General features: G+C 37.9%; 1 protein-coding gene across 2 annotated transcripts; it reads left to right on the forward strand.

Moving 5' to 3' along the window:
- Positions 1-269: 269 nt before the first annotated feature.
- On the forward strand, positions 270-9,479 carry LOC310725998 (uncharacterized protein). Of its 2 annotated transcripts, XM_083541135.1 has the most exons (14): positions 270-421; positions 788-851; positions 2,993-3,030; positions 3,114-4,076; positions 4,410-4,541; positions 4,886-5,018; positions 5,113-5,255; positions 5,345-5,441; positions 5,546-5,628; positions 7,801-7,914; positions 8,082-8,152; positions 8,271-8,314; positions 8,462-8,528; positions 8,724-9,479. In XM_083541135.1, exons 3-14 carry the CDS (start codon positions 3,014-3,016, stop codon positions 8,900-8,902), a joined length of 2,043 nt encoding a protein of 680 aa, XP_083397261.1. In that variant the 5' UTR covers positions 270-421; positions 788-851; positions 2,993-3,013; the 3' UTR covers positions 8,903-9,479. The 2 variants fall into 2 exon arrangements, with proteins under 2 accessions (XP_083397261.1, XP_083397260.1); XM_083541134.1 differs by lacking the exons at positions 270-421; positions 788-851 and adding an exon at positions 2,070-2,173.
- The last annotated feature ends 4,463 nt before the right edge of the window (positions 9,480-13,942 follow it).

Here is a 13,942-nt window from a genome sequence, read left to right on the forward strand (position 1 = left end):
GTTGGAAGCTGTATAAAATTGCGTTTAATGCTGTTTTTATTTTTATTTTTTATTCTTAAGCCATTGAACAACAATTACATCTGTAAATATCTTAATATGATAAAATATGCATACATGAAATGCATACTCTAATAAGCTGTTAATGGGACAGCAGCATTTTGTATACATTTTTGCAGATACTTGCCATGAGCAATTGTTATATTAGCCCATATATATGCCCATCTCCAGATGATCTGTAACAAGAAATATGAAGGTCATCGCAGAGAATTTGGAGCTTCAACTGCAAAATAAATTGGAGAATTCTGACTTTTTCCTCCTTGGTTTTGGATGAGAGCTGGCAGCAATGCGTTCACTGAGGAGTCATTTGTTCACAGAGGTGAAAGCATGCTTGGACAAGCTGGGACTGAAATGGGACAAACTGGTAGGTGTTATTGTACAACAGATGGTTGTCCAAATCTTATCAAGAAAAATATGCAGGACAAAGTGATTAAATTAAAGCCGAAACAGAAATTGGTATTTTTTACATTGTATTATACATCAGGAGGTATTGTGTAAGTCAGTGCTTAAAATTAACCATGTTATTGACGTTAGAACTAAAATAGTTCTCTTCATCAGGGCAAGAGCGATAAATAATAGTTTGTTGCAAGACCTGACCTTAGTAGCACGTGTTTTAACCTGATCAGGATCATAATAAATTCAGAGACTATCCTTAGAACTTTGGGTATGAGCTGGAAATACACCTTAAACAATTAATAGTCGCTATCTGACCTACTGGTATTTTTTTGAGAGGTGAAAGGAAATCAGAAAACCCAGAGGAAACCAACTCAAACAGGAAGAAAACATTCCACAAGGTAAGCTGAGCTAAGGAGCAATATATGGGCAACACAATGTGCAAGTAGGGGAAATGTAAGCTTAGTAGTTAAGGCTTTGTCAAAACTGTACATGTAGATTGACACAAATTGTGCTTGTAAAGTTATTAATGGAATATGTATCTTTTTTTTTTTATTTTATAGGAAAATGTGATCTGAGGAAAGTGTTCTTCTGAGGCATGTTCAGGCCTGGATAAGGATGTTAAAACTTTGAATTAGTTTCAGCAACCCCGTGGTCACAGATAAAAATGTGTATGGAAATTTTACAGCATCAGAGAAATTCCACTAAGAATATAATCATATTTCAGCGCAAATTCAAGACAACCTATAGTTTTAAAAACATGATCTGGAGTACCATAAGAAGTGTGGGATATTCTTTCAGCCATTTCATTCTCAAATTTCCTAAAAAGAGATTAAAAAACGATAGCATTTATCCCACCCTGCGTGGGGCACCCCATACTCTTTTGTCAAGTAGGAATTGCATAAATAATATGTTCAACAGTTTCCAAATGAACTTAAATCAAATAGAATTCACAGGTTAGGTTGTTTTAGGGGCAATATATCAGGCATGACATAAAGAGTTTTGATTTACCCTCTGTTTTAGTCAGAAGAATCCTTCTCAGTGTAAATATATATTAAGTTAAGCAACGATTTAAAGATTTGTAAACCTTCCAGTTTAGGACTGAAATTGTAATTTTATGTATCCACAGTTGCTCTGGTGAACATGTCAGCCTTAACTTCAGCTGCTGTATGAATTAATGTATACAATCTGTATGAAATAATAATTATAATATGATTTGTAAGAATAATTGGTGGTGTTATATAGTAATGCTTTACAAGCCAGGATGGACTTTCTGGCTCTAATCTCCTCCTTATTTACCCTGAGCACAATTGTGCCCCCTTAAGGCGTATCTAGATCAAAGCTCTGCATCAATCAGAGCAATTTAATCTATACGAAACACTATAATAAACCAAATAGCAATTATAATTAAGAAGCCATAATCCGAAAGACCACATGGTCCATTCAAATATTATTGATTTGTCATCTGGGTGGATTTCATCCCTACAAATACAGAATATTGAGACTATTATATGATTTAAAATATATGATATTTCTGTATTTGGATTCTCAAAAAAAATTATATTACGTCACAGTAACTGGCTGAAACGTGAGCGCGTGCGTCGGTATCTAATGCAGCACACTGGCAGACATGTTCATTTACTCCGGGTGCCTGCACAGTGAGTATCTTCTACTGTCTTCAAGAAACTTTAAGATGAATTCACTACTGCCGCTTTGTCCAAACGTAAGAAACTTTCACACATCACGTTTCCATTGTTCCTTATTGAAAGCGAAGCATCTCCGTATCTCAAAAACACGTCATCTAACGCAGAGAATCAAGGTCCAGTTGACGAAAGACGATTTTTCCACTGACCGGTGTGGCTATTCGATCCGTACCGCGAACACTGCGCATTTTTTTTGTACTGCGCATGCGCGAAATTACTGCTACTTTGGGCACTTATGGTTTTATTTATCGATGCATGAAAAAAAAAGAAGCGAAAGCAACGTAATGCACCGAGTTATGTTAAATGTACGTACATGTTGGCATCACTGTTTATTACTCTCAGTGTTTTATCTTTTCTGTTTGGAAAATTATAAGATATATCTTTATTCGTCCCACAGTGGGGACATTTTTTTAAATGTTTCTTAGGTGTTGTTGGTAAAATGGAAGCCATCAGACTGATGTGCAGCTTCTCTTACATCTGCCCACCTTCAATAAGATCTGATTGACTGTCTGTTTGACATCGACTTTAGAAACACGTAAATAAAATATGTACAATTTATATAACCCATGATCCTCAGCCTCCGCTGCTATGGAGACGGAGCCAGACCGTCTCACAGTCAGTCGTGCTGAGTGACACAAAAAAGAGGGAAATTCGTGTCCAATAGATTAAAGATCATGACTATATTACGAAATACCATGAGACTGTGTTGGATTATTGGGGTTCTCACAAACAAGGAAGTAAATTTGTTGAAATTCCAGAAAAAAAAGAACTGTTACATGATTGGGGGAAAATAATGTTTTATAAACACCACTTATGTGTTATTTTTTAATTATCTGTAGGAGGTGCTGCCTTCAGAACCTATGTCATCTACAGAAAGGTAAGATACATTACAGACATGTGCATCTCCATAATGAGATCAACCTCAAGCAAAACCTCACTCTCAATATCTCATTGTTTCAGTTTCAAAATGATGCTACCCGAGGGAGATGTAAAGAGCACTCCAACTCTATCTGAGGAAAATATCAAGAGTCTGACTCCAACTCCACCAGAGGAAAATCTGACTCCAACTCCATTTGAGGAAATTATAAAGAGTCTGACTCCAACTCCATCTGAGGAAATTATAAAGAGTCTGACTCCAACTCCATCTGAGGAAATTATAAAGAGTCTGACCTTAACTTCATCTGAGGAAATTATAAAGAGTCTGACTCCAACTCCATCTGAGGAAATTATAAAGAGTCTGACTCCAACTCCATCTGAGGAAATTATAAAGAGTCTGACTCCAATTTCACCAGAGGAAATTATAAAGAGTCTGACTCCACCTCCATTTGAGGAACTTATAACAAATCTGACTCCAACCCTATCTGAGGAAGATTTCAAGAGTCTGACCCCAAATCCACTAGAGGAAATTATAGAGAATCTGACTCCAACTCCATTTAAGGAAATTATAAAGAGTCTGACTCCAACTCCATCTGAGGAAAACATCAAGAGTCTGACTCCAACTCCATCTGAAGAAAACATCAAGAGTCTGACTCCAACTCCATCTGAGGAAAACATCAAGAGTCTGACTCCAACTCCATCTGAGGAAAACATCAAGAGTCTGACTCCAACTCCATCTGAGGAAAACATCAAGAGTCTGAATCCAGCTCCAACTGAGGAAAAAATCAAGAGTCTGACTCCAACTCCATCTAAGGAAATTATTAAGAGCCTGATTCCATCTCTATCAGAGGAAAACATCAAGAGTCTGAATCCAACTCAATCAAAGGAAATTATTAAAAGTCTGGCTCCAACTCCATCTGGGGAAAAAATCGATAGTCTGACTTCAACTCCATCTGAGGAAAACATGAAGAGCCAGACTCTAACTACATCCGGGGGAAATATGATGATTTCGACTAACATGTCAAATTGTAAACAGATCAGTTTTGGGTATGGCACACTGTTTAAATCTCATTTTTATGTAAAAGTAATATTCAGATATTCATATACTATGTTTACTAATTCTAAAATTGAAAATATTACATACGTTAATGTACAACTACAGGAGGCAGATCTGTATTACTTGCTCCTACAAGATTGATTTGTCAACCAGGGACATTGTAAAGGTTTTAAGAGATAAACCAAAAACTCGATTGGACTTGTGAATTAAATTTGAAATTTATTGGAATACTATTCTTTGTTCACAAAGCCCTAGTGTGTTTTTATAGACCTGACCCTGATCTGTCAGTGTAAGTGTGTATGTAACAGGTGGATCTGTTTCAGGTTGCCAAATTTTGGAAACACCTGCTACATTAACTCGAGTCTTCAGTTCCTGTTAACAGCTGAGGCTTTCTGCAAAGAGCTGTCTAACCTCATGGACAATTGTATGGACAGACCACAAGCTAAATTCCTCAGGTACTAAGACAATCCATTACTGAATGTTTACAATTTATTATAAAAAAATACTTTTATATAGCATTATATAAAGAGTATAGACATACTTCTTATAATAGCTAAGGAAGCTAACAAGCAATTCACAAAAAAGACTAAATTGGAAGGTCACATTTTAGTAAACAATTTACTGAATACTGTCAACCCCTTTTTCCACTAGTGTCTATAGTTGAACCCATCGTGTTAACGATGTTTGAGAACATATATAATATCAGCAAGTAGAAAAATGTTAATGAAAATGTAAAATGGGCTGAGATCAGGAATATTCCTAAAGATTCAACTAATGGGAAGTTTGAATTCTTTTGCAGTTGCTTTGTGAATTTGTGGAGGATGAGGAACAACTTAGACGTTCAAGGTCAGATCCACAAAGATAATCTCCTCATGGACCTTATTAATGAGTTTATAGGGCTCAACCCAAGCTTTGCCATCAGTGACAGGAATGTAAGGACAAACAAAGCACAAACATGTATAAGAACATGCAGAAAAAAAACCCACAGTCCTCAGTCTAATCGAACATTTGTTGCTGTGTGTGTAGAGCGCCCTTACATTTCTCTGCCAATGTCTAAAACAAATAGAGGAAGCTGGGCAAATGATGGGTTGGGAAAATAATTCTACCCCTATATATCCAGTCGTGTCCAATTTCAAAATCACGATGAAGAAAGTTACAACATGCTCCAGGTATGACACATAAAAACGTAAAATAAAAAATGTTATAGATTCCGTGATGAAGATGATAATTTGTTGTTGATGCATGCTGTGTGTTGCAGATGTGGATTCCAGCAGAACATATTGAAAGAGATGAATTATATCTCTCTGCCCCTGGTGCACAACTCTGTGGACCAGTGCCTGTCCAGCATAGTTAATGTAACCCTCACCCCCATCACCACCACCTCCACCACTTTTTTAAAACATTAATCACATTCTATTGTAAATAAACTCTTTGTGTATGCTTTATGTACGTATCATAGAACCGGCAGCCGTTACAGGACAAGTGCCAGATGTGTCAAAAACAGACCGTCAACTACTTTTGGACATTCCACAGTCTGCCTAAGTAAAGCGGATACATGAACACACACACACACACACACACACACACACACACACACACACACACACACACACACACACACACACACACACACACACAGCTGTATGTTATAATCTTTTTTGCTTTTTTTCTTGCTTTTTTGTTTAATGTAAAAACGGAACAACTGGCAACAGAATTAATTGTATAAATAAAATTGTGTAAAAAAAAAATCTGTAATTATTCAGACTCACTATTTGTATTTCCAATATAATGTTCAGTAATAGAACAATTTCCAGCTTAAAACAGCTGTCAGGCTTTAAAAAAAAAAAAGAAATTACAGAAAAATGTTTACATGGAGATCTGCATCTGTGTCACATACAGTGGGTACGGAAAGTATTCAGACCCCCTTAAATTTTTCACTCCTTGTTATATTGCAGCCATTTGCTAAAATCATTTAGGTTCATTCTTCTTCCTCATGAATGTACACATAGCACCCCATACTGACAGAAAAACACAGAATTGTTGACATTGTTGCAGATTTATTAAAAAAGAAAAACTGAAATATCACATGGTCCTAAGTATTCAGACCCTTTGGTCAGTATTTAGTAGAAGCCCCCTTTTGATCTAATACAGCCAGGAGTCTTTTTGGGAAAGATGCAACAAGTCTTTCACACCTGGATTTGGGGATCCTCTGCCATTCCTCCTTGCAGATCCTCTCCAGGTCGGTCAGGTTGGATGGTAAACGTTGGTGGACAGCCATTTTTAGGTCTCTCCAGAGATGCTCAATTGGGTTTAAGTCAGGGCTCTGGCTGGGCCATTCAAGAACAGTCACGGAGTTGTTGTGAAGCCACTCCTTCGTTATTTTAGCTGTGTGCTTAGGGTCATTGTCTTGTTGGAAGGTAAACCTTCGGCCCAGTCTGAGGTCCAGAGCACTCTGGAGAAGGTTTTTGTCCAGGATATCCCTGTACTTGGCCGCATTCATCTTTCCCTCGATTGCAACCAGTCGTCCTGTCCCTGCAGCTGAAAAACACCCCCACAGCATGATGCTGCCACCACCATGCTTCACTGTTGGGACTGTATTGGACAGGTGATGAGCAGTGCCTGGTTTTCTCCACACATACCGCTTAGAATTAAGGCCAAAAAGTTTTATTTTGGTCTCATCAGACCAGAGAATCTTATTTCTCACCATCTTGGAGTCCTTCAGGTGTTTTTTAGCAAACTCCATGCAGGCTGTCATGTGTCTTACACTGAGGAGAGGTTTCCGTCAGGCCACTCTGCCATAAAGCCCCAACTGGTGGAGGGCTGCAGTGATGGTTGACTTTCTACAACTTTCTCCCATCTCCTGACTGCATCTCTGGAGCTTAGCCACAGTGATCTTTGGGTTCTTCTTTACCTCTCTCACCAAGGCTCTTCTCCCCCGATAGCTCAGTTTGGTCGGACGGCCAGCTATAGGAAGGGTTCTGGTCGTCCCAAACGTCTTCCATTTTAGGATTATGGAGGCCACTGTGCTCTTAGGAACCTTAAGTGCAGCAGAAATCTTTTTGTAACCTTGGCCAGATCTGTGCCTTGCCACAATTCTGTCTCTGAGCTCTTCAGGCAGTTCCTTTGACCTCATGATTCTCATTTGCTCTGACATGCCTTGTGATCTGGAAGGTCTTATATAGACAGGTGTGTGGCTTTCCTAATCAAGTCTAATCAGTATAATCAAACACAGCTGGACTCAAATGAAGGTGTAGAACCATCTCAAGGATGATCAGAAGAAATGGAAAGCACCTGAGTTAAATATATGAGTGTCACAGCAAAGGGTCTGAATACTTAGGACCATGTGATATTTCAGTTTTTCTTTTTTAATAAATCTGCAACAATGTCAACAATTCTGTGTTTTTCTGTCAGTATGGGGAGCTGTGTGTACATTCATGAGGAAGAAGAATGAACCTAAATGATTTTAGCAAATGGCTGCAATATAACAAAGAGTGAAAAATTTAAGGGGGTCTGAATACTTTCCGTACCCACTGTATAAGTTTTCTTCTTAAGTTTTTCAAAATTTCCCGCCAGACAAGACACTGGTCAATCAGCCATGTCTCGTCTGTTTTCTGAGCTCTGTGCTTAAACTCAAGATACAATGGTGCAGACTTAATCCAGCTGAGTACAAGAGTGCCAACAGCAATTTAGATCTTCAGCTCTGTCTTTTTCCAGGTTTTTGATTTTGTACCTGCAAAGGGAGGCATTAAACAAGAACAGCAAACTTATTAAGCTTAACAATCCAGTGGCCATCCAACCTCAGCTAAAGATAAACACTAGGACTCAAAGGTGAAAACACACACGCACATGCACAAGCACACACACACACACACACACACACACACACACACACACACACACACACACACACACACACACACACACACACACACACACAGTTTATTTTTTGTATATGATTCCACATTATTAAACTGAATATTTCACGTGTATTGCAGCTGCAATGGCCACATGTACCAGCAAAGTGTGTATCTACTCAGCCTTACTGAAATATATAAGCCACAAAAAGGTTTGTTGCACCTTAAACCTATACATCAGTCTGAAAGTGATAATATATAACATTCTAAACTTTATCTTACCATCTAGTAAGTGCTCATTTTTCTTTTGTGTCTTCCTTCCTTATGTAGAGAACAGTAAAGCTGAGGCTAGAAACAAAGGAAACAATAAACCGGTGAGAGAGAGTCACACAGATACAATGAAAGATGAAGTGAGAAAGATGGGAAAGATAGTTGAGATGGAGGATTGAACACTGTCTGTAGTTTGTACACTCGAGTTGTTTGCCTGTATGTGACCTGCGTTTGATGTGTGTTGTTTTTAGGGTGAATCAACCTCGATTTACCGACTGATCAGTGTAATCAACTATATTGGGAAAAAAGCAAATGATGGTAAGATATAAAACAATCACATGTAAATATAGCCGACATATTACATTAGTTATTTAGAGAAGGACACAAATATGCAAAAACACAAATATATATATATATATATATATATATATATATATATATATATATATATATATATATATATATATATATATATATATATATAATGTATGCAATATTCTGTATCTTTCTCAGGACATTTTTTGACAGATTGTTTCACTAAGAATCCTCCTCAGTGGTGGACCTGCAATGACGAGTTTATCACTCTGACCACTGAGAAAGAAGTGGTACAGAAGAGGTTGCTTAACGCCTATTTGCTCCTCTATGAGAGAGTGAACAGTGAGAGAAGCTCGTTCTCTTCTGTCGGGAGCTAAATTAGATTAAGTTTAATATTGTTTCTCCAGCTTTAATATCATCAAAATAAATTCTATTGCAGCTCTTAGATTATGTGTTTTTTTGAGGCATCTATAAATACTTTTTTTTCTTGGAGCAGGTGCAAAGTGATGGTATATTGCACACAAACCTATAAAACCTAGTTCACTAATCCACAATTACATTACGACCAGTTATTCATAACTATTTATATAATTAATATCCACTTTATTAGGAAGACTGGTGCAGTCGAAACATCAGTTCAATCAGCTGTTTATGTGACAGTAGCATAATGTAGAATATGATAGTTAATGTTCACACGTTACTCAAATCTTACTTCTGTTGACCAACATTGGCAATATGTCAACAACATGCAATGCAACTTATTTACACAATGTACAACATTATTTATTCACTTTCACTACTTTTTATGATTATAGATTTTATTTTATTTCTATTTGTGTATTCTATTTTGTGTCAATACTGTGTAAACCTTTTGCTAACACTGAGAAATGCAGAATTCCCGCATACATGTTCTGCTATGTAGGTGTGCAAATGGCAATAAACTTGAACTTATGTTTACATTAATTATCAGAATGGAAGCAAAAACTGATTGCATTGAGTATTTTAGAAATTCATGTGATTTTCATGCATGGGAGTCTTTAGAGTTTAAACATACTCGTTTAGAAAAAAGTAAGCAGCAGTTATGCGAAAGAAATCAGATGAATTACAGTGCTAATGACATGACTGAGGTGGGTCTCATCAGCAAGAATGACTAGTCAGAAATGCAAAAAATTGCGGCTAAACATCCAATGTTTACTTGTACAGTAACCATCTATAAACATCACCCATATATGAACATGTATTCTATACGCAAATACGTGACATATATGTGTGTATTTATGTTACATATATGAAAAACAAAAACATTTTTGTAATATTTTAAAATATATGTGGCATAAATGTACAAGTGTACATATATTTCTATATCTGTGAAATCCAAATATGAACATGTATGCAAAATATGCGCTTTGTGTATACTGTACTGCTATATATCAGATTTCTGTATGGAAATCTATTTATAAATGTAGCAGCAATGGTAAGTACTAAAAGTGCAAAATTCATGAAAATGTATTTATTTTTACATCATATTAGGATTTAAGTATTTATATTATATACCATGATACTTAACATGAATACAAGAGCGCCTCGCAGAGTATGCCATCTATATGGGCTTATTATAGGAATTGTTTATATGTTTTAAAGTAATTGCAAGTAAATTGTGTTTTTAGAAGTTTGTTGCAGTGTTCATTCGCTTTGAAATGTTTAAAATGTACCATGTTTTTGAAAATAGGAAAGAAACTGTTAAGTACGATTAGTTTGTAATGGCGGAAGTGTTATCCTATTGTACAATAGCTAGGAGTCTAATTTCAATAATAATAATAATTCATTATTATAGCACTTACAGAGGCCCATTGCTGAAATTCCAAATAAATAACTATAAGACCATTAAGGAACAAGACATGAAGTCTAAGAGCTGTTTTCTACTGCTGACATGATCACATAATACTGTGTAATGATTACTACTGAACTTTACCAAAAAAACTGTCCATTCTGCGAAGCTTTTTTAACATACTAAAAGCTAGTTGTATGTGTTGGTAAAAAGGAAGTAAGTATAGTATAGTAATATAGTAATATACTGGTGCTGGGAGAAGCTGCAGTGGATTTTAAGCATTATCGTGCAAACCTGTGCAGTCAAAAACACTGCAATGTTCTTTCGTGAATAATAAATGCTACTAGTAACCAAATGTAATTCTATATAAAGTACAGAGTTTATGGAATATTTATATATATATATATATATATATATATATATATATATATATATATATATATATATATATATATATATATATATATATATATATATATACCTGGGGTGACTGTGGCAAGGAAAAACTCCCTTAGATGTTATGAGGAAGAAACCTTGAGAGAAACCAGACTCAGTAGGGGAACCCATCCTCATTTGGGGGATATCAAGAGTGTGATTATGAATCTTAAAACAATACAAAACTTTGGAAAGTGAGAACTACAATGAGCACTGGAGTGTGTGATTATAAGTAATGTCCTTTCTACAGTCTTATACAGTCAGCCGTCCATATTATAGCCTCTGAGCAATAAGTCTTTCTCTGCATCAGTAAAAAAAAAAAAAGCACAATTATTGCCCATATCTTAATCCTGCTATACTATTCATTTTATTTTATGTAGTTAGCAATGTAAGAAGAACAGACCTCGGGTGTGTGATCAATTATTTTATATTTTAAATAATATTTAATATTATTTCTTATTATGCATGTACATTTATTCTGTGTATTGTTAAAAAAAAAAAAGAATTTGCATTTTGGACAGTATGAACAGCATCTACTACACAGTCTGAGATCTGTATGGTAAATGATTTATTATTATACCTTTATTAATATGTTCATTATTTATATTTTAGTTTGGTTGCCGTTATCCATCCAGACTTGTTTTTAGACACCTGTGAGACGTGAGTTATTTGTGAGAAGGGGGATCATAGACTTTTTTTATATTATAGAATATAACAGTTAACAGTATGTGGATCCACCATAACCATACCCAGGATAAAGCTCTTAGTGAAATATATTATATATATATATATAAACCCAGAGCTCAAACCCAGAGTAGGCATTTAATGCTATTAACTGTTCAAACTTCTTTCTTCTTCTTCTTCTTCTTCTTCTTCTTCTTTCCAATTTTCCCATTAGGGGTCGCCACAGCAGATCTTCGGTCTCCATACCACCCTGTCCTCTACATCTGCCTCTTTCACACCAACTACCTGCATGTCTTCCCTCACCACATCCATGAACCTCCTCCTTGGCCTTCCTCTTTTCCTCCTACCTGGTGGCTCCATCCTCAGCATTCTCCTACTGATATACCCCATGTCCCTCCTCTGCACATGTCCAAACCATCTCAATCTCGCCTCCCTCACCTTGTCACCAAAACATCCTACATGCGCTGTCCCTTTAATAAACTAATTTCTAATCTTGTCCATCCTCGTCACGCCCAACGAAAACCTCAACATCTTCAGCTCTGCTACCTCCAGCTCCACCTCCTGTCTTTTACTCAATGCCACTGTCTCTAAACCGTACAACATCGCAGGTCTCACCACAGTCCTATAAACTTTCCCTTTCATTCTTGCAGATACCCTTCTATCACAAATCACTCCTGTTACTCTTCTCCACTCACTCCACCCTGCCTGCACTCTTTTCTTTACTTCCCTAACACACTCTCCATTACTTTGCACTGTTGACCCCAGGTACCTGAACTCCTCCACCTTCTCCACCTCTTTTCCCTGCAACCGCATCACTCCACTGCCCTCCCACTCATTCACACACATGTACTCTGTCTTACTCCTACTGACTTTCATTCCCCTTCTCTCCAGCGCACATCTCCACCTCTCCAGGCTCTTCTCAACCTGCTCCCTACTTTTACCACAAATCACAATTTCATCTGCAAACATCATAGTCCAGGGAGACTCCTGTCTGACCTCGTCCGTCAACCTGTCCATCACCACTGCAAACAGGAAAGGGCTCAGGGCCGATCCTTGATGCAGTCCAACCTTCACCCTGAACCAGTCTGTCTTTCCTACTGCACACTTCACTGCCGTCAAACTTTCCTCATACATGGCCTGCACCACCCTCACAAACTTCTCTGACACACCTGACTTCCTCATACAATACCACAACTCTTCTCTTGGCACTCTGTCGTACACCTTCTCTAAATCCACAAATCCACAATGCAATTCCTTCTGACCTTCTCTATACTTCTCCATCAACATCCTCAAAGCAAATAATGCGTCTGTGGTGCTCTTCCTCGGCATGAAACCATACTGTTGCTCACAGATAGTCACCTCTTCTCTCAGCCTGGCTTCCACTACTCTTTTCCATAACTTCATGGTGTGACTGATCAACTTAATTCCCCTGTAGTTACTGCAGGTCTGCACATCACCCTTATGCTTAAAGATCGGTACCCGCACACTCCTTCTCCATTCCTCAGGCATCTTCTTACCTTCCAAAATCCTGTTAAACAATCTGGTTAAAAACTCCACTGCCATCTCTCCTAAACATCTCCACGCTTTTACCGGTATGTCATCTGGTCCAACCGACTTTCCATTCTTCATCCTCTTTATCGCTGCTCTCACTTCCTCCTTACTAATCCTATCTACATCCTGCTTCACCAACTCCACATCATCCAACCTTCTCTCTCTGATTTTCCTCATTCATCAGCTGCTCAAAATACTCCCTCCACCTTCTCAACACACTCTCCTCACTAGTCAACACATTTCCCTCTCCATCCTTTATTGCTCTAACTTGCAGCACATCCTTCCCAGCTCGGTCCCTCTGCCTGGCCAATCGGTATAAATCCTTTTCTCCTTCCTTAGTGTCCAACCTCTCATACAGCTACTCATATGCCTTTTCCTTGGCTTTCTCCACATCCCTTTTTACCTGCTGCCGCATCTCCTTGTACTCCTGCCTACTTTTCTCATCACTCTGTCTATCCCACTTCTGTTTTGCCAACCTCTTTCTCCTTATGCTCTCCTGCACTAAAGTACCAACTCAAACCTCCACTCTCCTGCACTGCTCCTTTCACTGCTGTCTCTGTAGACGTCTTCCTCCTCTCCTTCTCCTTCGGCCAACAGTAGCCCGATTTCCACCGGTACCCTGTCGGCTAACGATACCGGTGGCGGTCGTTATTAACCCGGGCCTCGACCAATCCGGTATGAAATTCTCATTTGTGATCCGCATATTTGATTTGGCACATGTTTTACGCTGGATGCCCTTCCTAACGCAACCCTCCCCATTTACCCGGGCTTGGGACCGGCGCTAAGAGTGCACTGGCTTGTGCATCCATAATGGCTGGGTTGCAGAGCAATTCTTTTATTCAATTAAAATCCCATAAACAAACCATAGTTTTACTACTGATTTTTTTTTATAGTTCTGGCTTTGCAGGCACTGCAAGAA

This window comes from Silurus aristotelis, assembly GCF_946808225.1.
Source record: "Silurus aristotelis genome assembly, chromosome: 5".
NCBI lineage: Eukaryota > Metazoa > Chordata > Actinopteri > Siluriformes > Siluridae > Silurus > Silurus aristotelis.

Bases quoted from the DNA above. Each gene is read 5' to 3' on its own strand.
- LOC310725998 (XM_083541134.1), top strand. From the start codon at position 2,081: ATGTTCATTTACTCCGGGTGCCTGCACAGTGAGTATCTTCTACTGTCT. The intron at 4,542-4,885 runs GTACTAAGACAA...ATTCTTTTGCAG, and splicing joins CCACAAGCTAAATTCCTCAG to TTGCTTTGTGAATTTGTGGA. The intron at 7,915-8,081 runs GTGAAAACACAC...CGTGTATTGCAG, and splicing joins ATAAACACTAGGACTCAAAG to CTGCAATGGCCACATGTACC.